This window comes from Sinocyclocheilus grahami, unplaced genomic scaffold, assembly GCF_001515645.1.
Source record: "Sinocyclocheilus grahami isolate Dianchi unplaced genomic scaffold, SAMN03320097.WGS_v1.1 scaffold221.1, whole genome shotgun sequence".
NCBI lineage: Eukaryota > Metazoa > Chordata > Actinopteri > Cypriniformes > Cyprinidae > Sinocyclocheilus > Sinocyclocheilus grahami.
The window spans coordinates 1,133,130-1,154,820 of record NW_015505400.1 but is presented as its reverse complement, the minus strand read 5'-3'; the positions used below and the strand labels follow the sequence as shown (position 1 = coordinate 1,154,820).

At 36.4% G+C, this 21,691-nt stretch overlaps 2 protein-coding genes across 2 annotated transcripts in view; both read left to right on the top strand.

Moving 5' to 3' along the window:
• Nucleotides 1–16,790, top strand: part of LOC107596593 (coiled-coil domain-containing protein 6) — an 18,796-nt gene extending 2,006 nt beyond the window's left edge. Inside the window, exons 2-9 of the mRNA XM_016287350.1 lie at nt 977–1,126; nt 6,322–6,450; nt 6,537–6,640; nt 6,898–7,058; nt 8,697–8,853; nt 9,570–9,670; nt 9,909–10,030; nt 16,040–16,790. Coding sequence (XP_016142836.1) covers nt 977–1,126; nt 6,322–6,450; nt 6,537–6,640; nt 6,898–7,058; nt 8,697–8,853; nt 9,570–9,670; nt 9,909–10,030; nt 16,040–16,210 — 1,095 coding nt within the window. The 3' untranslated portion in view covers nt 16,211–16,790. The remainder of the gene's footprint in view (nt 1–976; nt 1,127–6,321; nt 6,451–6,536; nt 6,641–6,897; nt 7,059–8,696; nt 8,854–9,569; nt 9,671–9,908; nt 10,031–16,039) is intronic.
• A 1,104-nt stretch (nt 16,791–17,894) lies between these two features.
• LOC107596608 (monocarboxylate transporter 9-like) overlaps nt 17,895–21,691 on the top strand; it is a 7,409-nt gene continuing 3,612 nt past the window's right edge. The window contains exons 1-4 of the mRNA XM_016287364.1: nt 17,895–18,129; nt 19,152–19,371; nt 19,961–20,104; nt 20,541–20,636. Of these exons, the coding sequence (XP_016142850.1) occupies nt 19,167–19,371; nt 19,961–20,104; nt 20,541–20,636 (445 nt within the window). The 5' untranslated portion in view covers nt 17,895–18,129; nt 19,152–19,166. The remainder of the gene's footprint in view (nt 18,130–19,151; nt 19,372–19,960; nt 20,105–20,540; nt 20,637–21,691) is intronic.

Sequence of the window (21,691 nt, the reverse complement as noted above, 5' to 3'; positions counted from 1 at the left end):
GAACAGAGTCACGTGACAGACACGGTGATGAAGCTGGTATGTGTTTGCAGTACACAAGCCACGGTTAAGACAGCTGACTCCACTGTGATGTGTCTCACTCTCTCTCGCTCTCTCGCTCGCGCTTGCACACACACACCGCTCTCTCTCTCTCTCTCGCGCACGCACACACACACACACCGCTCACTCTCTCTCGCTCGCGCGCGCACGCACACACACACACACACGATGTGCAAAACTCCACATTTGAACAGTCAATAACAAATACTTAAACTAATAACAAAACAGTAGCTGATTCTGAATTACCTCCTCTCCTATGTTCACGAAACGGTCATCCATAAAATGCATTGCTGTTCTGTTGTAAGCAATCTTAAAGATTCCTAAATGCATCTACTTTCGGAAGGCCAAATAAAGTGCTTTTGCTTTCGCCTCGAAACACACAGCGTCTCCCTGACATGCTGCTTCAACACTAACTGCAGTTACTGAAAGCACGCCTTCTTTCTTTGCGTGCACATTTGGGCGGCATTATGCTAATATTTCCACATAGTGAGGTAGATATGTGGGGGCGTGTTAGAACGAGCCGTTTTAGGGGGGCGTGGCAGAGTCTTAACTTTGATAAAGAATAACTCTTTGGTTTTGAGACTTTAGTCTTTGCAACTTCAGGGATCTTATCTATGCACAATCAGCTTGTAACACTCCAAAGAGAAAGGAAAACTTGAAATCGCATCATATGACCTTTAAGTCCTTAATCTATAATAACGGTTCATCCAGTGAAAAAGTCCATCTGTTGTCCTCTCACATCAAAATCACCTACATATTTGTTTAGAACTGTTTTTGCTTGTAAGCGGTGCTTGATCTGTGCATATTTCTTTAACAAGGCAACAAAAATAAGGTTAATGAAACATAACTATTACCTGTTACTGATGTATTTTCAGCAGCTTTAGACTAACATTTTTGTGCTTTCTAAAATATTTTTTAGCAAGCGAGAGCAGAACAAGAAGAGGAGTTCATCAGTAACACCTTGTTCAAGAAGATTCAGGCACTACAGAAAGAGAAAGAAACTCTAGCAGTCAACTATGAGAAGGAAGAGGAGTTCCTCACCAATGAACTCTCTCGAAAACTTATGCAAGTAAGTGCTCAGCTATTGCAGGTATGTGAATAGGATTTGTTCTCTGTGGTCTAGAGATGGGCATTTTTCAAAAATATTGTATTTGAATATTTGGGCTTATAAAAAAAAGAAAAGAATATTAGATTATTTGTTTATTTAAATTATTTTTTAAGGAGAAAGACGTTATTTTTTATAAACAAGTTTAAGCTTATGATTAGACATTATACACAACAATGTCTACAACAATGTTACGTTATATCTCAAGGTTTTATTTTAGTTGAAAACTGTAAACAAACAATTTGGTGTGTAAACAAATATATATATATATATATATATATATATATATACACGTGCATCTCAATAAATTAGAATGTCGTGGAAAAGTTCATTTATTTCAGTAATTCAACTCAAATTGTGAAACTCGTGTATTAAATAAATTCAATGCACACAGACTGAAGTAGTTTAAGTCTTTGTTTCTTTTAATTGTGATGATTTTGACTCACATTTAACCTACTACGGTCACTAAAGGATGGCCACTAACATCATTTGCATTTGATGCTCGTACAAACGAAAGGATAGGAAAGAAAAGAAAGACATGTGGTCAAGTATTTTATTTTTTTCCAAATTTTTCATTAAAATTTTCTGGATTCCATTTTTTTCCCATTTTTATTTTTCTGGACTCCTTTTTAATGGTTAAATTTAATTTTAGTAATGAAAAAGCATGTCTAATTAATTAAAATCATGAAAATTGGCTTGTGTTTTACTCACCATTCCTTAAAGAATAAGTTTCAATAATTTATTATTATTATTAGTAGTAGTAGTAGTAGTATTATGTACATTCTACTGCACAATAATATATTTCTGACACAATTTATTCCAGTTAAACCGAACTTTTATCTTGACGAGTTGATTAGAATACCTTTACGCTTCTGTGTGTATATGATATGACAATAGTTTTACTCAAATGAAATGTTAAAATCCTCAGGAAGTGACTCTCAGAGCAGTTCTGAAGATGTTCATGTATTTGTGTCCTAATTTAGTGAGACAGCAGATGCAGAAATCACAACTAGTGGTCAACCGATATTTCGCCAAGGCCCATGTATCGGCCGATATTTGGCATTTTTTAAATATCGGCATCGGCCGATAAGTTTTCCTGTTTGGCCAACGCGTTCAAGGTGGGACTTTTATTTTGACGGCGCCGACAGCGGCAACGCCTGAGCACAGTGCTCACCTTCTCCCTCTTGTTTGCCGTCGTCGTTAACAGTTCTGTCTAATACGGATAGAAGTCTGTCTAATAATCAGATCGAACGGTTAAACAAAGGAATTTAAATGTATACAAAAAGTATTATAACGATTGCTTTTATATTATTAGTAATAGAAAGGCAAACATTATAATACTTTCTCATTATCCATCAGCAATCAGCAAATGTGCATTTACATAATTTAAACAAATCTTTGAATGACTAATGAACATTTAATTTCACAAAGCTTGCAATCTTGTGAAGTGTGCCTGTGTATCCTGCATGATCGTGTGTTCTCTGGGTGATGGTCGGTCCGTGTGAATTGAATGCGGACAGGAGGAGAGTTCAGCTTCACTAGAGACGCTCGATCGACAAACTTTAAACTAAACTAGTGATTTCAAATTATGCTGCGCGTTATGCATTTTTCCACTGCCATGTTCATGTCGTTTCCACTGTGTGCTGTATGTAAAATGAGTGTTACCTTGGCTTAATTTGAAAAAATATGATTCCCAATGTACACAAACTTCCCAGAATACTGAGTGCCCTGTTGGTTACAGTGTTTACTTCCTTTTTTTTAATTATATTTTTTATTAAATATTTATTTGTGAAAAATACTTTGTCATCTAAAGTATAAGTATGCTTATTTAACACATTTACTTTTAAATCCATTTTCAAATGATTTCAAATTTCTTAAACATTAATTAAAATAAATGAAATTATATCAGCTATATATCGGCCACCCTGCTTTCCAAGATATCGGCATCGGCCGTCAAAAACCAATATCAGTCGACCACTAATCACAACAAGCGTCACGTGTGTTTCAGTATGTGTAGTAAATGAAACCGCACTTATGCTCCATTCATTCACACAGAGACACGCAGAACATTTAGGGATCATATTTTTGCGGCTTAATATTTACAGATGCTAGTCTATTTTCATGACTCGATTCCATCTTTGTTTTCCACATCGCGGAAATCATAGGGCCCTACATATTGCATAGCAAATGTAGAGCACATGTTGAAGTAAAAGAAGATGGTTTCCACCATTGTGTTCAAAATTCTAGTGATAAGTCACTGAGGGGGAGTACAGGAGATGTTGTTCAAGGTCTGCTCTGTAATTGGCCTTGACCAAGCCTTCTGGGATCATTTAAACATACACACACAACCTTGTTAAGAGTGATAGATTGAGCTCACCTACCAAGGACAACGCTTCTACGAAAAATCCTTCCCAGTTCCACCACACTCTTGAGGTTTATCTGACTTTGAGGCAGTGATTCATGCACTTTAAGGGAACTGCTTTAGCAATGCCGTCTTTAAGGAACTTCTTACAGCTTAAAGGGTCCGGGGAATTCTGCTTGTCCTCAATTTCTTGTGGAACATGAGAGAAAGAGCCAAAGATGGAGTGGGGAAGAGAGAGCTGCAGAGAAGCATATGGTCACCTGTGGTTGTACGCATTTCATCACAGATGGGAAAATGTTGAGTCATGGGTTGCAGTTTGTTGTAAATGCAGCTGTAAGCACTCAACAAATTCCAGCTATAGCTGGAAATCGGAAAGCGGTTTAATTAAAAAAAAGAAGAAAAAAATAACAAATATTGGAACCAAATGATTTTCATGATATCTTCTCCAATCTTCAGAGTCACATGACTTCTCAGAAATCATTCTGATATGCAATGTTCCCTCTAATTTTTTTTTTCTTGCTGAGCAACACTTTTCTCTATTGGGTGGACATTTCGGCCACCTGAGCACAGGGCTCTACGCTTACTTTTCTTTTTAGGAGCGCTTGTGCCCTGGAGCAAAAACTTTATACCAGACCTGTACAGCGTGTGCACAAAAAAAGTGTGTAACTTTTAACTTTAATGTGCTATTTGTATTTCATTTGACCCGTGGTTAAATGTACAATTCAGCGTACCTGAGAAACTTTTTTTTTTAACAGTATAATACACTGCCATTCAAAAGTTTGGGATCAATAATGTTTATTAAAGAAGTTTCTTATGCTCATCAAAGCTGTATCTATTTGATAAAAATACTAAATATTATTTCACAAAATAATATTGTGAAATATTATTGCAATTTAAAATAAAAGTTTTCTATTTTAATATACTTTAAAATATAATTTATTCCTATGAAGCAAAGCTATATTTTCAGCATCATTACTCCAGTCTTCAGTGTCACATGATCCTTCAGAAATCATTCTAATATTCTGATTTATAATCAATGTTGGAAACAGTTGTGCTGCTTAATATTTTTTGGGGACCCGTGATATTTTTTTTAGGATTCTTTGATAAATAAAAAGTTAAAAAGAAGTGTTTATTCAAAATAGAAATGTTGTGTTACAATTTACACTACTATTCAAAAGTTTGTGGTCAGTCATTTTTTCATTTAAGAAATTAATAATTTAATTCAGCAAGAATGTGTTAAATGGGTAAAAAATGATAAGTAAAGACTTAATTTTAGAAAAGATTTCTATTTTGAATAAACGCTGTTCTATTTAACGTTTTATTAATCAAAGAATCAAAGAAAGAAGTATCACAGGTTCCAAAAAAAAAAAATTAAGCAGCACAACAGTTTCAACATTGATAATAAATCATCATATTAGAATTATTTCTGAAGGATCATATGACACTGAAGACTGGAATAATGAGGCAGAAAACTTGCTTTGCATCACAAGAATAAATTAGATTTTAAAGTATATTAAAATGGGAAACCAATATTAGAAATTGCAAAAATGTTTCACAATGTTACTGTTTTTTTTTTCTGTATTTTCGATCAAATAAATACATCCTTGATGAGCGTAAGAGACTCGATTATTTATTAGGTTTATAATATAGGCCTAACATAATGTAATATCAAAACAAACTGAAGCATTTAAACTAATAGAATAGAAAACAAACTGAAGCATTTAAACTGAGATCTGTAAGTTAAATATATAAAAAAAAACGTGAACGTGAATTCTTCTATAGCTATCTAAACGTCCCTATGAAGTACAGTTTGCACAATATACCTGTGTGTGACTGTAAATGTCTCTAAGTTTTGTTAGCGTTCTGTGCCCATCATCCGCTATTTCCATGCACTTAATCAAGCCACTCTTCTTTAATACATGATGTTTTATTTCACATGTCATTGCATTTGCGTTGGCTCTCGATTTTAGCTATCTCGTCCGCAACCATTAAAATATTTTGTTTCTACAGCGACTCATTTTGCACACATCATTCTCTTTCTATGAAACCTGTAAACCGCATTCACCGGTTCTAACTCTATAGCAATATCAACTCTATAGCAGTTTACCCGAGCATTGCAATTCATTCGCTTTCGCAAATAGCTTTCCCAACTCATTTATGCGTGTGTGCCGCACGTTATTTCTTCTGCGCGGCCGCGTGCGCGCAGCTTAGAGGGAACATTGGTGATATGCTGATTTGGAGCTCAAGAAACATTTGTTATTATTATCAATGTTGAAAAGAGTTGATAATACACTATATGGAGAAAATACTAGGGCTGTGTCTAAAAATCGTTTCCTATACCCTTAAATAGGGCACTATTGGAAGGGACAGCCAATTGTAGTGGTGTCCGAAACCATAGTGGCCATTGTCGAGTGCACTCATTCAATCCCATAATGCACTGCAATAACCAGTGTACTGATTTACACTCAGCAGCTGGAAAATACCCAAAATGCACTGTGTGGGTTGTGCCGAATGTATTCCCGCTACTCGCCAGAAGATGGCACCTGCAGCTGAATCATCCATCCATCCATTTTCCAAACCACTGGTCAAATGTGATAAAGTTCAAGATAAATCTTTTCATTACTACTGGAGCTGCCAGTTTGCTAAGTTTCACAATGATTATAAAACGGCAAGCAAAAGCGGCAGCTCTTCTGGCGGGATTTCTTCAAATATATGGCTTGAGCAGCTTCAGTCTGGCACACATTCATTTCATAGTTGTATCAGTTTAAAATCCATTTTCTCCGTTTTTCTTGCTCAGTTACAGCATGAGAAGGCTGAACTGGAGCAGCACTTAGAACAGGAGCAGGAGTTTCAAGTCAACAAACTGATGAAGAAGATCAGAAAGCTGGAGAACGACACAATCTCCAAACAGCTCACCTTAGAACAGGTAACTCCTTCAAATTTTGCTTATTGAATGCTAAAAGATTCTTTTCAGTTCTTCGCAGATATTTGAACTCTTTTGTGTTCTTTTAGCTTAGTCGTGAAAAGATCGACTTGGAAAACACTTTAGAGCAAGAACAAGAAGCTCTTGTGAATCGGCTATGGAAACGCATGGACAAACTGGAAGCAGAAAAAAGGCCAGTGCAGTTCTGTTGTCATTAGCTGCTGGTTTGGGTAACACTGCCACAGCTCACCTCATAAATATAAACACTACCTTGTAACTGAGAAAGTACTGATGCCAAAAAAACTTTTGAATATTTAAAGTGCCCTACATGCATTTGCTGAACACCTGCTTATGTGTTTTATAGGTCAGTTATATCTGTACAGTTTCCTGACTTTTAAGGGTTAGATTAAATGAAAGAGATTTAAGATCTGTTTTGTTTTAACCCTGCAGGATTCTTCAGGAGAAGCTTGACCAGCCCGTCTCTGCTCCGCCGTCCCCGAGAGACATCTCCATGGAGATTGACTCACCTGAGAATATGATGCGACACATCCGATTCCTTAAGAGTGAGGTGGAGCGACTGAAGAAGAACCTCCGCACTGCAGATCTACAGCGTAAGTACCAGACGCCATTCGATTTTCTCTTGGTCCTATGACAATATAAAATGAAAACTGGCCCTATTCTGCAAAGAAATGGTTTGCCTTTGAAATTTTTATCAAAATGTAATAACTTGGGCTGCCCCAGAAACAACTTTCCTTTTCATCTGATATCACCCATCATGCATTGCAATTTGAGCATAGACTACAATTCAAAGGTTTGGGGTCAGAAAGAGTTTTTTTAAATTTATTGTATAACATTTTATGGCCACTAGATGGCACAACGTACATTAACAAGAAGAACCCCTGATGAGGGCTTGTGCTCTCATGGCTTTTTGTGACACCATATGGTGTATTTTTATAGTTCATATAATCTTAGTCTTCTACTCGACAGTCCTGGCACCATTACAACACCAAAGTGGTGTTTCATTGAATCAGTGTTTTTTAGCATGGACTTGTAAAGAGCTGAAGGTGTCACAAGTTATGGTTACGTTATCACAAGACATTTTCAGCAAAACCTCATTGGTATCAACAATCCTTGGAGACATTTAAATGTACCTGCACATGGTTAATAAATGGTTTATTGTAATTAACTAAAACTAAAACCATAAACATTTTCGTTACTTTTGTTAAAAAAGCTTTTTATATTTCAGCTAGCTGTCAATGCAGCATTTATCATGTTCATTTAGTTTAACTTGATGTATTAAAATAACTAAAAATGTATAAAAACTATATAGACATATTTTTAAAAGAAAAACAAAAATCAAACTAATAAAAATGACAAAAGCACAACAAAATTTACCAAAACCTAAATTAAAACAAAAATGGAAAATATAATAATAAAATATAATTTGGTAACACTTTACAAGAATGTTCCATTAGTTAATGTTAAACAATGAACAATACATTTATTACAGTATTTATTCATCATTGTAAATGAAAATACAGTTGTTCGTTGTTAGTAAAGTGAAGTGATGTTTGGCCAAGTATGGTGACCCATACTCTGAATTTGCATTTAACCCATCCTAGTGCACACACACACACTGTGATCACACACCCGGAGCAGTGGGCAGCCATATTGCTGCGGCGCCCGGCGAGCAGTTGGGATTTTGTTTCCTTGCTCAGGGGTCTCACTTCAGTCTTGGTATTGAAGGTGGAAGAGAGAGCGCTGGTTATTCACTCCCCCCACCGACAATTCCTTCCGGACCTGAGACTCGAACCAGCAACCTTTACAAGGTTACAAGTCGTCTCTCTAACCATTAGGCCATGGTGCCTAAATGTTGAAATTAACATTATAAGATTAATAAATGCTGTAGAAGTATTGTTAATTCTCAGTTCATGTTAACTAAAGCAGTTAACTAATTAACCTTATTGTAAAGTGTTACCACTAATTTAGAATATTAATAAAAACTATAATAGTTTTTCGATGACACTAAAATAGCGCTGGTAAGATTGTTGTAAAATAAGAACATATGCTCTGAGGCAGCAAGTGATAGTTCCATCAACAGGTCCAAAACTTTCTCACACGGTCACACGCTTTTTGTCATGTTGACCTCATTTGGTCGTCTCATGGTTGTGCACGTGAACAAATGCACTGTTACCGTATGACTTTACCATAAAGATAAGCTCTGCTCATTGCAGTGTGTGTGTTTATAGATACAGAGAAGAGGGCTCAGTACATAGAAGAAGAGCGCCACATGCGGGAGGAGAACATCCGCCTGCAGAGGAAGCTCCAGAGGGAGGTGGAGCGCAGGGAGGCCCTGTGCCGGCAGCTCTCTGAGAGCGAGTCCAGCTTGGAGATGGATGATGAGAGGTATCCGCAGCCCAAACATCACATGTAACACTAGGGCTCTGCAATATGTATTGTCTATGACAGTGGTTCTCAGCCATGTTCCTGTAGCCCCCCCAAAACACCACACATTTTGCATGTCACCTAATCAGACACACCTGATTTAACTCATCAGTAGAGACTCCAAGACCTGAAATGGGTGGGTCAAACAAAGGAGACATGCAAAATGTGCAGTTTTGTGGGGGCTTTAGGAATGTGGTTGAGAACCACTGGTCTCTGATAGTACCATAATTGCTGTTTTAATGATGTGGAAACTTCAATAGTATTTATGCAGTTATAATTGCACTGTAAATATAGCTAAATGCTGCTTTAGATGCAGCTTCTGTGTAGCTACTGTTGCAAAAACTATTAAATTGTCTTATTCAGATTTAGCTTATTGATTAAATGTAATAATTTGACAAAAGATGCATACATTAGAGAAAAAAAAATTCCTTAAAAATGCCCTGGAAATCGTTTGGCAAATATAGCTCTGTAATGAAGTTCATTTCTGTCACTACTATGAACTGAAAAAATCTGAAGAATATTAAAAGCTTTGGGAGGCAGCTGCCCACAACAGGCCTAACCAGTCAATGTACCAACACAAATACAGACTAACAAAATATTGTATAATTATCGTTAGAAAATCCCAGAACATATAACTTATGTATCACCCACTGCTTCATTTCACTATTGTTATGCAGGTATTTCAATGAGATGTCCGCTCAAGGCCTACGTCCCCGAACCGTATCCAGCCCCATTCCCTACAGCCCTTCCCCGTCCTCCAGCAGGCCCATCTCACCAGGTACACCATGTTTACTTGAAAAAGTATTTTACGCTGAGTGGCATTAAACAGCTTGAAAGATCAAAGACAATTTTTAATATAACTCCGACTGGATTCATCTGAAAGAAGAAAGTCTTATACACCTAGGATGCCTCGGGGGGTGAATAAAACGCAGCCTAATTTTCATTTTTGGGTGAACTAACCCTTTAAGGAATTTGCTAAAGCCTTGCTGACTTTCTGTTCATGGTCTGTTCTGCAGGGTTGTCATATGCGAGTCACACAGTGGGCTTCACCCCGCCAACTACACTGACCAGAGCAGGCATGTCCTACTACAACACACCTGGCCTACATGTCCACGTAGGAGCCTCACACAGCATTGCAGTGAGTTCCTTCTGAGCTGCACCATCATTGCTGTCTGGTTTTTCCCTTACTCTCGCTCTCTCAAGCCTATTTACCTAGTGTGTGTGTGTGCTATACTTGTGCAATACTTTGTTTAATGAATAGTTCAATGAAATTTAACAAAGACGGTTTGCTAACGATGCTTTTGGGAAACACACCCAGATCTATCCAGTTTAATGTGAACCATTCACACTGGTTTCGTTAAACAAAATTAATTATTCATTTAAAAGATTGAATTAAAAGAATCATCTGTTCACGAATCGGATCATGAACTTGCATTACTGCGCCAATGATAATCTATTCTTGAACATTTCGAATGAATGAAGACTTCAAGTTCATTATTCGTATGGATCTGTTAACTGAATGCAAAGTGTGAATTCTAGGAGAATTAGTTGTCATTTTTCAGTTAAATTCTTAGAAATATTAAATGTAAATATAGCTGCAAGCAGCGATGACGGGCCCAAGCCACCAGTGCATCCGCCACCCCAGTGGCATCAAGAAAACGGTGCACAGTGGGCACATTCAGTTACAGTAACCCTCTGGCAGTCTGATTTTAAGGGTTACAGCAATTAAAGGGTTAATCAAAAACATCAAGACTGTGAAACACACATACACAGAACAATATATAAAACTTTAGTAACACTTTACAATAAGGTTTCAGGTATTAACCATATAAAAAAAGTACAGATTTTTTTTTCTGGTGGTTAAAGAGATGTTTAAAAGTCTCGTCCATTTTTGTGTTGTGATGATGAGCGTATGCACTCACTACGAGTTGCTAAATGAACAGGATTTTTTTTATATATAAAAATAATTTGCCTTATTGGTTAAAATCCCCAAACCTAAATATTAAATTAAGAAATTACATTAAAATTCAAAGTAATCACTTTGGTAATCTAAAATACTTTTCGGATGTAACTGTAATTTGATTACCACCTATTTAAAATGTAATTATAACGAAATATAGTTACTCATATTTTGTATTTTATATACGTAATGCCGTTACATGTATTTAGTTTCTCCCCAGCCCTGGACGCAGCTGACACAGAATAGCATACGCTGTTTACGTTTAGTGGATACTCTCCAAAAATGGCACCAGGGTGACGCAGAGGAGACAAATTCTTGAATAAAGTCATTATTTTAGTTTTCTTTGCGTACAGAAAGTATTCTCGTAGCTTCATAAAATTACGGTTGAACCCCTGATGTCACATGGGTTATTTTACCGATCTCCTTGCTACGTTTCTGAACCTTAATCGTGGTAATTACATTGCTGTCTATGGGAGGGTCAGAGAGCTCTCAGAACTAATCAAAAATATCCTAATTTGTGTTCCGAAGATAAACGGAGGTCTTACTGGTTTAGAACGACATGAGGGTCTGTAATTAATGACAGAATTTTCATTTTTGGGTGAACTAACCCTTTAAGGCCATTTTACCATAAGCAGTTCATCCGGAAGAATCACATTCCTGATAAGTATCACCTACTGTCAGAGAATGAATTTGCATGTTCATTCAGGCTGTTTTAGTCTGAACAGACAAATAGCATGTGGACAATTTTCTTGTCGAACATTAGCATTGATATGAACAGGCCTTAAAGTAGCAGTCACGCTTACGTTTTTCTGTGAAATTTTATGATCAATATCCAGTCATTTAATTTTATATTATAGGGTATTAATTAACTATATCTTGTGTATTCTTTTATATTTCTTCAACGCTGCTGATCTCTGAGAGCTACCAAAAATTTTTTGTTGTATTATTATAATGACAATAAAGTATCTTAACTTAACTTAACGTAACCATCAGGAGTTTTAAGAGACGGCAAAAACGTTCCCCACAAAGATTTCGCTTGTCTTCAAGTTTGGTCATGCAAATTTGCCACATGTACCTACAGAAAGCTGCTTGATTTGAAAATGACTTAAATATGAGCTGTACTTCATGCATCACAACAGTATTGACAATGGTCAATGGAACCTTTTTGCCCACTAAGTTTCACATTAATTTTGCCAATGTGACTGCCCCTTAAACGGTTCACTTAACAGTTCTTTCAGGACGGCTTTCTGTAATTTTCTGCAGAGTCATCTGAGTAATTTGCAGTTTCCATGTATGCCTTGTCTTTACTTTATCTTATTGTGATGTGTTTATTGTGTGCGAAAGGTCATTCGGATTACATTTCAAACGTTTGTGACCTGGTGATCTGCAGAAACCAGCCTGTGTTTCCACTGAGCTGACTACTTTACTGCATAACCTGCCCACAAAACAACCATAGCTCATCATGGCCAAGTGTTAAGAGTTTTGAGCAAGTATTTTAACATCCAAGTCACTTAAATTCAGCATCACAAGCTGTTTTTGATGGAAAGTTCAGAAGTTAATATAATTTTAATATACGTGTATACACAGGTGGCCACATTTTTGGAGTAATTAATGCCAACTCTGAATCAACACAAAAACGGCCAAATTTTCTTTGTATGATCACATCATATAATCAATGCTTAAATGTGTTCCTGCTTAAATGAATACTAACTGCATGATTTGGATGATCTTAAAACTGTACATTTCTGCCATATACTGTAGATATTAAACATTCACCTTTGATAACAGCACTCTTAATTGTAATGTAGAAAAATTCATTTTCTGTGAAGCTGCTTTGAAACGATCATTAGCATTGATATGAACAGGCCTTAAAGTAGCAGTCATGCTTACGTTTTTCTGTGAAATTTTATGATCAATATCCAGTAATTTAATTTTATATTATAGGGTATTAATTAACTATATCTTGTGTATTCTTTTATATTTCTTCAACGCTGCTGATCTCTGAGAGCTACCAAAAAATTTTTGTTGTATTATTATAATGACAATAAAGTATCTTAACTTAACTTAACGTAACCATCAGGAGTTTTAAGAGACGGCAAAAACGTTCCCCACAAAGATTTCGCTTGTCTTCAAGTTTGGTCATGCAAATTTGCCACATGTACCTACAGAAAGCTGCTTGATTTGAAAATGACTTAAATATGAGCTGTACTTCATGCATCACAACAGTATTGACAATGGTCAATGGAACCTTTTTGCCCACTAAGTTTCACATTAATTTTGCCAATGTGACTGCACCTTAAACGGTTCACTTAACAGTTCTTTCAGGACGGCTTTCTGTAATTTTCTGCAGAGTCATCTGAGTAATTTGCAGTTTCCATGTATGCCTTGTCTTTACTTTATCTTATTGTGATGTGTTTATTGTGTGCGAAAGGTCATTCGGATTACATTTCAAACGTTTGTGACCTGGTGATCTGCAGAAACCAGCCTGTGTTTCCACTGAGCTGACTACTTTACTGCATAACCTGCCCACAAAACAACCATAGCTCATCATGGCCAAGTGTTAAGAGTTTTGAGCAAGTATTTTAACATCCAAGTCACTTAAATTCAGCATCACAAGCTGTTTTTGATGGAAAGTTCAGAAGTTAATATAATTTTAATATACGTGTATACACAGGTGGCCACATTTTTGGAGTAATTAATGCCAACTCTGAATCAACACAAAAACGGCCAAATTTTCTTTGTATGATCACATCATATAATCAATGCTTAAATGTGTTCCTGCTTAAATGAATACTAACTGCATGATTTGGATGATCTTAAAACTGTACATTTCTGCCATATACTGTAGATATTAAACATTCACCTTTGATAACAGCACTCTTAATTGTAATGTAGAAAAATTCATTTTCTGTGAAGCTGCTTTGAAACGATATATATCGTGGAAAGCACTATACAATTAAATGTGAATTGAACTGATTTATTTGGTCAAAATTGCTAAAAGTTATTATATTGAGAAATATTATTACATTGTAATAGAGCTGTTTTTTATTTGAATACATTTTAAAATGTAACTTATTCCTGTTATGGCAAAGCTGAATTTTCAGCATCATTACTCCAGTTGTCAGTCCTGTGTCTTGTTTTGCTCCCCACGTGTTCCATGACCCAGTTTTCCCATGTCGATTGTTTCCAATTTGATTACTGGTGCGTCTTGTCTTGCCCTGATTTAGTTGTATATAAAGTGTGTTCTGAGTAGGCTTGCCGCGATTGACGGTGATACCGGTGTTAAGCCGCAACACCGGTTACATCACTTGCCCACCGCGTCACCGACCCCCACCGTCGTTTAGATTTTTTTATAGTAATAAAAAATAATTTAGTTCAGTAAAAGAACAGACACTACAATTAAAAACTGAACGCAGCTGCTCACTGCAGCATGCCGAACAACAGTAGCATCACAGATCAGATTTAATTTCTCCAGTGAGTAGAGTGAGTCGAGCTGACTGACAAGAAGAGTGAGGTGAGGTGAGACAGACAAGACGATCGCGGATGATTTAGTTTCGAAACAAAATGCAAAAGCGCCTGTTTGGCAAATTATTTGAATTTTGAAAAGCCTGCTGACTTCTGCCGTTTATCTAAGGTGATTTTGGAAGTTTTTTAAAACATTCGTTTCTTATTTAATTGGTTCCACATTGTTTGCTGATTGTCATTTATTTATTTTATGTGACATTCGTTTTGCTAATAAACGTTCTACGTTTTTTATTTATTTGGTTATATATTATACATGTTTACTTATTTCCAGTTTTGTATACCTATTAAACTTTATGCAAGTTATTTGTTATTTTATATTAGGTGTAGCCTGCCCTATAGCATGGTGTATTTTTATTTGTTTTGTTAATAAAAGTTCTGTTTTATATGTAGGCTAAAGTGAGTTTGACGTATTTTGTTGTTGCATTCAAGCAACTGACGCCGAACTGCCGCTAATTCAAAAGTGAAAGTAAAATGTGCATGACGCTTTTAAGCTATTTAAAAGCGAAGGAAAGCGAGGAAGAGAGAGAAAATTCAAACGAACTAAAAACGAACAATTGCTTTACTCTGAATTGCCACTATTTGAAAGTGAAAGTAAAATGTGCATGACGCTTTTAAGCTATTTAAAAGCGAAGGAAAGCGAGGAAGAGAGAGAAAATTCAAACGAACTAAAAACGAACAATTGCTTTACTCTGAATTGCCACTATTTGAAAGTGAAAGTAAAATGTGCATGACGCTTTTAAGCTATTTAAAAGCGAAGGAAAGCGAGGAAGAGAGAGAAAATTCAAACGAACTAAAAACGAACAATTGCTTTACTCTGAATTGCCACTATTTGAAAGTGAAAGTAAAATGCGCACACCGCTTTTGCAAGCCATTTAAAAGCAAAGAAAAGCGAGGAAAAGAGGGAACGCCCCCGCGGTGATACCGGTGTTGTCACACGTCGATTAACCGGTGGGAAAATTTCCTCACCGTCACAACGCTAGTTCTGATTTTCCTGTCCGGTATTGAATGTCGTCTTTCCCCGCTACCTGTGTGTTCCTGGTTCCCTTGATGTCCATTGAAGTCTCTTTGTTTGAAGTATACTCCACGTCTCCTCCTTCCTCACAGTAGCGATTCGTGACACCAGTCTTCAGTGTCACATCATCCTTCTGAAATCATTCTAATATGCTGATTCGGTGCTCAATAATGTCTTATTATTGAAGACGGTTTTTGTTGCCTAATGTTTCTTTGTAGATCAGGCGACATGTTTCTTGTGTACCAAACTTCTGAAAGATCATGTGACACTGAAAGCTGGAGTAATGGCTGCTGAAAATGTTCACAGTATTACCGTTTTTATTGAATTTTTGGCTGAATAAACGCAGCTGTGGTGAGCGTAAGAGACTTCAAAAACATTATAAAATCCTTTTTTTTTTTTTTTCGTAATTATTCCAAACTTTTAACCGCCAATGTAAGGATAAAATAAAGGGCACTCGATCCAAATAAAATAATTTGAAAATAAATGAGCAGGGAAAATAATGTCACCAGAGCTACTTAGCAGCATGACACAGGAACTGTATTTGCATGCCTAATGGTTATAAATAGGCTAACTTCAGCTCTTTTAAACATCAGATTTGTCATATTAAATTACATTTTATAAATTATGTATTATCCTTTCTTCTCCCACAGAGACCCTCCCCAAGAAGAAGCAACAGTCCAGACAAATTCAAGCGGCCCACACCCCCTCCTTCCCCCAACACGCAGCCTGGCGTCCATCCCCCGCCTCCCCCTCCACCCGCCGTGCATCCAACATCATCCCAGGCAGCTCCACTGCAGCCGCAGCAGTCCTTGCAGCCATAGATCAGGGACTTGAAACAGAGCTGCTTCACTGTAACATCCCTCAAGCCAAAGGCTTAACAATCCTCAATGTCTTCATTCTCTCGCTCTGAAACCATTCATCTGTGTTGTACTCATAGTTCTGTGTTTGGAAGCGTTATTTGTGTCCACTAAAGATGGTGTGTGAGTTGAAGGCATTTCCAGCTCAGAGGGAATGAACATCTCTTCAGTGCATAGCACAGTTTTAGCAAGTACTTACTGCTTTGTCATCAGTGTGTGTCAAGTGATCTACGCCCATAGTGATCTCTTAGAAATTGCTTGGTCATAGACGGACAAAAAATACTATTGAGGAAATTATGTGGTCATATATTTTTCAGACACTTTAAAAGTGTCATCCAGAGTGGTCCAGCCAGACATTACAGAAAGCCACAAGTGTGCTTCTGTACTCCAGATGGAATCGTGGTCAAAGCAGCTAATGACCCTGTAAGGATAAAACTGCGGACCAATAACACTTTTGAATTCTTGGATAATAATTCATAGGCTAGTGTCTCAGAAAGTGATAAAAAAAATTTTTTTTTTAAAGTCATCCTGCTTACGCAGCAATATGCTTTTAAGTCTTGTATTCGTTGAGTATTTAAGAAATGTGAAGTATTTGAGATATTTTGTGGGAGTGCTGCGGGGAAACCTTTCTTGTGATATATGTATTTTTTCTTCTTGTTCCCACGATCTGTTGTACTGAGCTTAATCTTTGCAGTGCATTCCAGTTCAAAAAGACCTTGCTTTGATACTGTGAGAAAGTTAGCACACGAGTTACATGAGTGTCTGTCCCATTGGCAGAATCTCAAGGGCCTGCTTTGATGAAGATGGATGATTTCAAATGTGCATTTTAAAGTTTGTTTATTTGTATGATCACAAAACGGATAGTAAAGAGCTTGGAAACTGCATGAGAATAGCTTGATCTTTTGATCTCTGCATGAGAAATGCAACGATACAGTATCCTGCTACTTTTCCATTTAAGGGTTGATATTTGGCCACTGAATTAGTATTAACTTTCATTAAGGCACTTTTTTTTAAACCATATAAAATAAATACTTCTAAATTATTTGTCTCACATACTTAAGTTTAATCAATTAGTTGTGTAAGGTAATCTCAATTTTGTGTTTATATTCCATAATTCTGACTTTTTTTCTCAGAATTGGGATATGTAAACAGAATTGAAAGATATAAACTCGTAATTTTGAGGGGAAAAGTCATATAAACTCCGATTTCAGACTTGCAATTCTGAGTTTACATTTCTGACTTTTTTCTCACAATTGTCTTTTCTTTTTTTTTGCACAAAAGAAAAAAATAAAGGTAATTGTAACCGTTATCTCACAATTCTGACTGTAAATATAAACTCACAATTGTGAGAAAAAAATTAGGAATTTTTTTTTTTGATTTTTTTGTATTAGTTTTTTATTTTTTTATTTTTTTATTTACACTGTGGGAGAAACAGGCTTCGATACTCTTAGGCCACCCATACTACACGGAACGGGTGGTTCCATTAAATATAGATGAAAGGCATTTAGATTTTCATCAGTCACTAAAAGTCTTTAAAGTGTTGACGGGAAATGGTCGATGATGGGTTGACACTGCAGGAAGGCTGTGTTCATTGTCGGCGAATCAGAAAGCAAGTTAAGAGCATCGAGATGTGAAGCTGGACCAGCGAGAACAGCTTCAAACCGGTTTAAACGCCTGGCAACAAAAGCCGGAGCTCGCGCAGGACACACCGCACAATGATGAAGGACAGACATCCGCACTCATTCATATAGTATCAGAGTGGTCGTCTCACATTATGACACAATGATAAGACGTTCCAAATCATAACGCAGGGTCGTCCAAAGAGCCAGTTCAACACCCTGGACTGAATTTAGCACGGAAATCATCATTGCCCGGGTGGTGAGGTAAGAGTCGAAAGATTTCGTTCATCTCAATGAGATGTTCCTTTGTTTTAATAGCATATGATGTAATACACTGGATATTTTACTTCACAGACGTGTCTTTGTTTTTCTTTCATTTTTTATTCGTTTTTTCGTTGATAATAACAACCATTCTAAATAATAATAATCATTCTAAAGTTGTGTAAAACTAAAGAAAAAAAAACCGCCATGCAGAATATAGAGCAGTGGGGTTCAGGAGCGCTCTCCGCTGTCGTGCGCTGGTTAGGTGCTGCTCCTTAGGCAAGAAGTTAGGTTTTTTTTTTTAGTACTCATTATTCGAATAGAAACACTTAAGGCATATTTTAACGATCAACAGCGATTGAAAAAGCATTTACAGAAAAACAAACTACAGAGAAAAAAAAAAATTATAATAATAATAAAAAGGGGGCGAGAGTCTTAATCTAATAACATGTATAAATCCAAAGCAGAAAGAAGTTTCAAGGCATTTCTGTCCATCATCCATTGAAGGGATTTTGGAAATAACTTCAAATCATTCTTCAATCCAGTGAAATGGGGGTTAACCTTTAAATACTTACATCTGTGTATAAAGTGTTTGCCTAACACAGGGGTAGGCAAGTTCGGTCCTAGAGAGCCGCAGTCCTGCAGAGTTCAGCTCCAACCCTGAAAACAAACCTCACCTGCCTATAGCCTTAGTGATCCTGAAGACGTTGATTAGCTTGTTCAGGTGTGTTTGATTAGGGTTGGAGCTGAACTCTGCAGGACTGCGGCTCTCTAGGACCGGACTTGCCTACCCCTGGCCTAACACAATCAGGTTATTTATTAAAAATTCTACATTTTTATCATTTATAAAAGGTTGAGGTAGAAATGCACGATACTTGAATGGAGATTGCTGAGCACCAAAAAGGACATAAAAAGTATTATAAACGTGGTCCATTGTGCAATATGTCTTTTTGCGTGTGTAAAGAAATTAAAAGGTAACAGAATATCAGGCTGAACTGTTTCTTTACATTTGTTTTTCTCTACAGGAGCCCAGTGTAAACATGAGCACCTGGAACACTAAGCAAGCCCCAGACGGTGGATGGGGTTGGGCCATTGTGGTTGCTTCTTTCATGGGTCAGCTCCTGGCCTACGGTTCGCCCCAGTCAGTGGGGGTGCTCTACCCAGAATGGCTGAACACCTTCCAGGATGGCAAAGGCATGACGGCGTTGGTCGGCTCTCTCGTATCTGGGGTCGGACTCATTGCTAGTAAGTTTCCTACAGATGCATTATGCTTAAAGGGGTCATATGATGCGATTTCAAGTTTTCCTTTTCTACTCTGCATAAACACATGCTTTCCATTGCATTTCCTCTTCATTGAATGTCAAAACTGGAGCAGAAACATTTTTCACTCAGAAAATTGCTTCACAATAAATTACAAAGAAATGGCAAGTAACACACTGAATTAAACATGACATTTTCAAGTAGAAAGATACTCCATTAGTCGTTTTGTTTTTTATTTTATTGTTGTTTTATTGCTTGTTCCTCCATGTCAGTCGTAAAAGAAAATGTTTCTCATCCTCTAGTTATAAGACTTGACCTTGTTTTTCATTATGAAACGTGTTTGTCATTATTAAATGAAGAGCAGCGTGTCAAATCAATAGGGGTATAATTGTGGCTAATGATTTTCTGTTTGTGTCAGTGGGCCATTTGACGTCATGTCCAGTGTTTTCAGAAGTCAATCAAACTCTATTCTATGTCTCAGCTTACAGCAGATCATTTTAAGCAGCTATTGATTTTATTTCGATTTTGAGTTTACCATTCTCTAACAGGATGATGCTTTGGTCCTTTTGCACAGGTCCCATCTGCAGTGCCTGTGTTGTGAATTTCGGGGCCAGACCCGTGACCATCTTCAGTGGGGTCATGGTCTCCGGAGGACTTATGCTTAGCGCTTTTGCACCCAATGTTCAGTTTCTCATATTTTCCTATGGGATTGTTGTTGGTGAGTTTCTCACATTTCCTCATAGAAAGATTACCTTTTCTAATTTGGGTCACTGCGCCACCTGCGTGTAAATAGCGGTTGATTGATTTGGGTTTTTTAGAGGCTGATGGACGATATGATATACTGAAAACTGTTCAAATGAATAGACTGATATTGATTTTTAAAACGAATACAATGCCAATTATTTGTATGTTTGTATGTCCAATATGCATAATTTATATTTAATTAATGTTTTATGTTTTTGTTCAATTTCATCATCATATCACAACAATAAAAAAAAAACCGATTATCGGTCAGTCTGTAAAAAGTAAAGCTCAAGCTCCCTCCCAAAACTGTTTACCTTTATTATATTTGATTATATGATTATAACAAAGATTTTATGAGTAGGTGAGCCTTTTTCCTGACTGTTCTTTAACTTGACACTTTTTTTATACAGGACTAGGCTGTGGACTTGTTTATGCTGCTACTGTAACCATCACATGCCAGTATTTTGACAAGAGACGCGGTCTTGCTCTTGGCATTGTTACAACAGGTAAATATATGATCAGTCAAAAATAATACACTACCAGTGTATGTTTGGACATGCTGGGCTTAATTTATGATTCTCACACATTACAAAAAATAATAATAATTTAGACTAAAGCATTATTAATGTATGTATGTATAAATGAATGTATGCATTTATGAGTGAATGAATGAATGAGTTGGATCGAATCTGGAAGGAAACCCAGGCTACAAGTGTGTAGCATATGTGAACTCTAATACTGTTTAAAAGCAATTTAAAAAAAAACTTATTTGTCAAGAAAAGGCAGATCTAAAAGCATACCTATAAATAAAAAAAAGCAATTATTTATTTACGTATGTAATTATTTAAATGGATGGATTTAAATGGATGCCTTAAGCCATATTACGTCTGTAACATTTAAAGAAAAGAATCAAATAGTGATCTTTCTATAAAAAAAAAAATTGCGATTATTACTAAAAATTCACTTGTTTGAAGGGGTGCACAGATTGGCCAAGATTTAAAAAAAATATATATATCAATATGGCTATAAAATAATAATTTATATTTTAATAATAATAATATTTTATATATAAAATAAAAAATAAAATGATTTTTGTTATATTTCACTGTAAAAAAACATTTAACAAAAATAATATACTATTAATTATTTTACATTACAACTAAAATTACAATACTAATATTTATTAGTATTAATTTCTTCATTTGCAAACGTTAAACCATCAAACTTTATTTTAAGCTTTAAGCTTAAAGGGGTCATATGATGCTTTTTTAAAGATCATTATTTTGTGTATTTGATGTAACAGAATATGTTGACATGCTTTAATGTTCAAAAAACACATTATTTTTCAAATACTGTACATTATTGTAGGTCCTCTATGCCCCCGCCTCTCTCAAACGCTTCGTTTTCTACAAAGTCCCTCCTTCCGACAAGCGCAGTCTGCTCTGATTGGCCAGCTGACCCAGTGCATTGTGATTGGCCGAACACCGCAAGCACTCGTCGGAAATGTAACGCCCCTTACCATAATCGCGAGCTTCAGCTTTCAAAATAAATGTAAAGACAG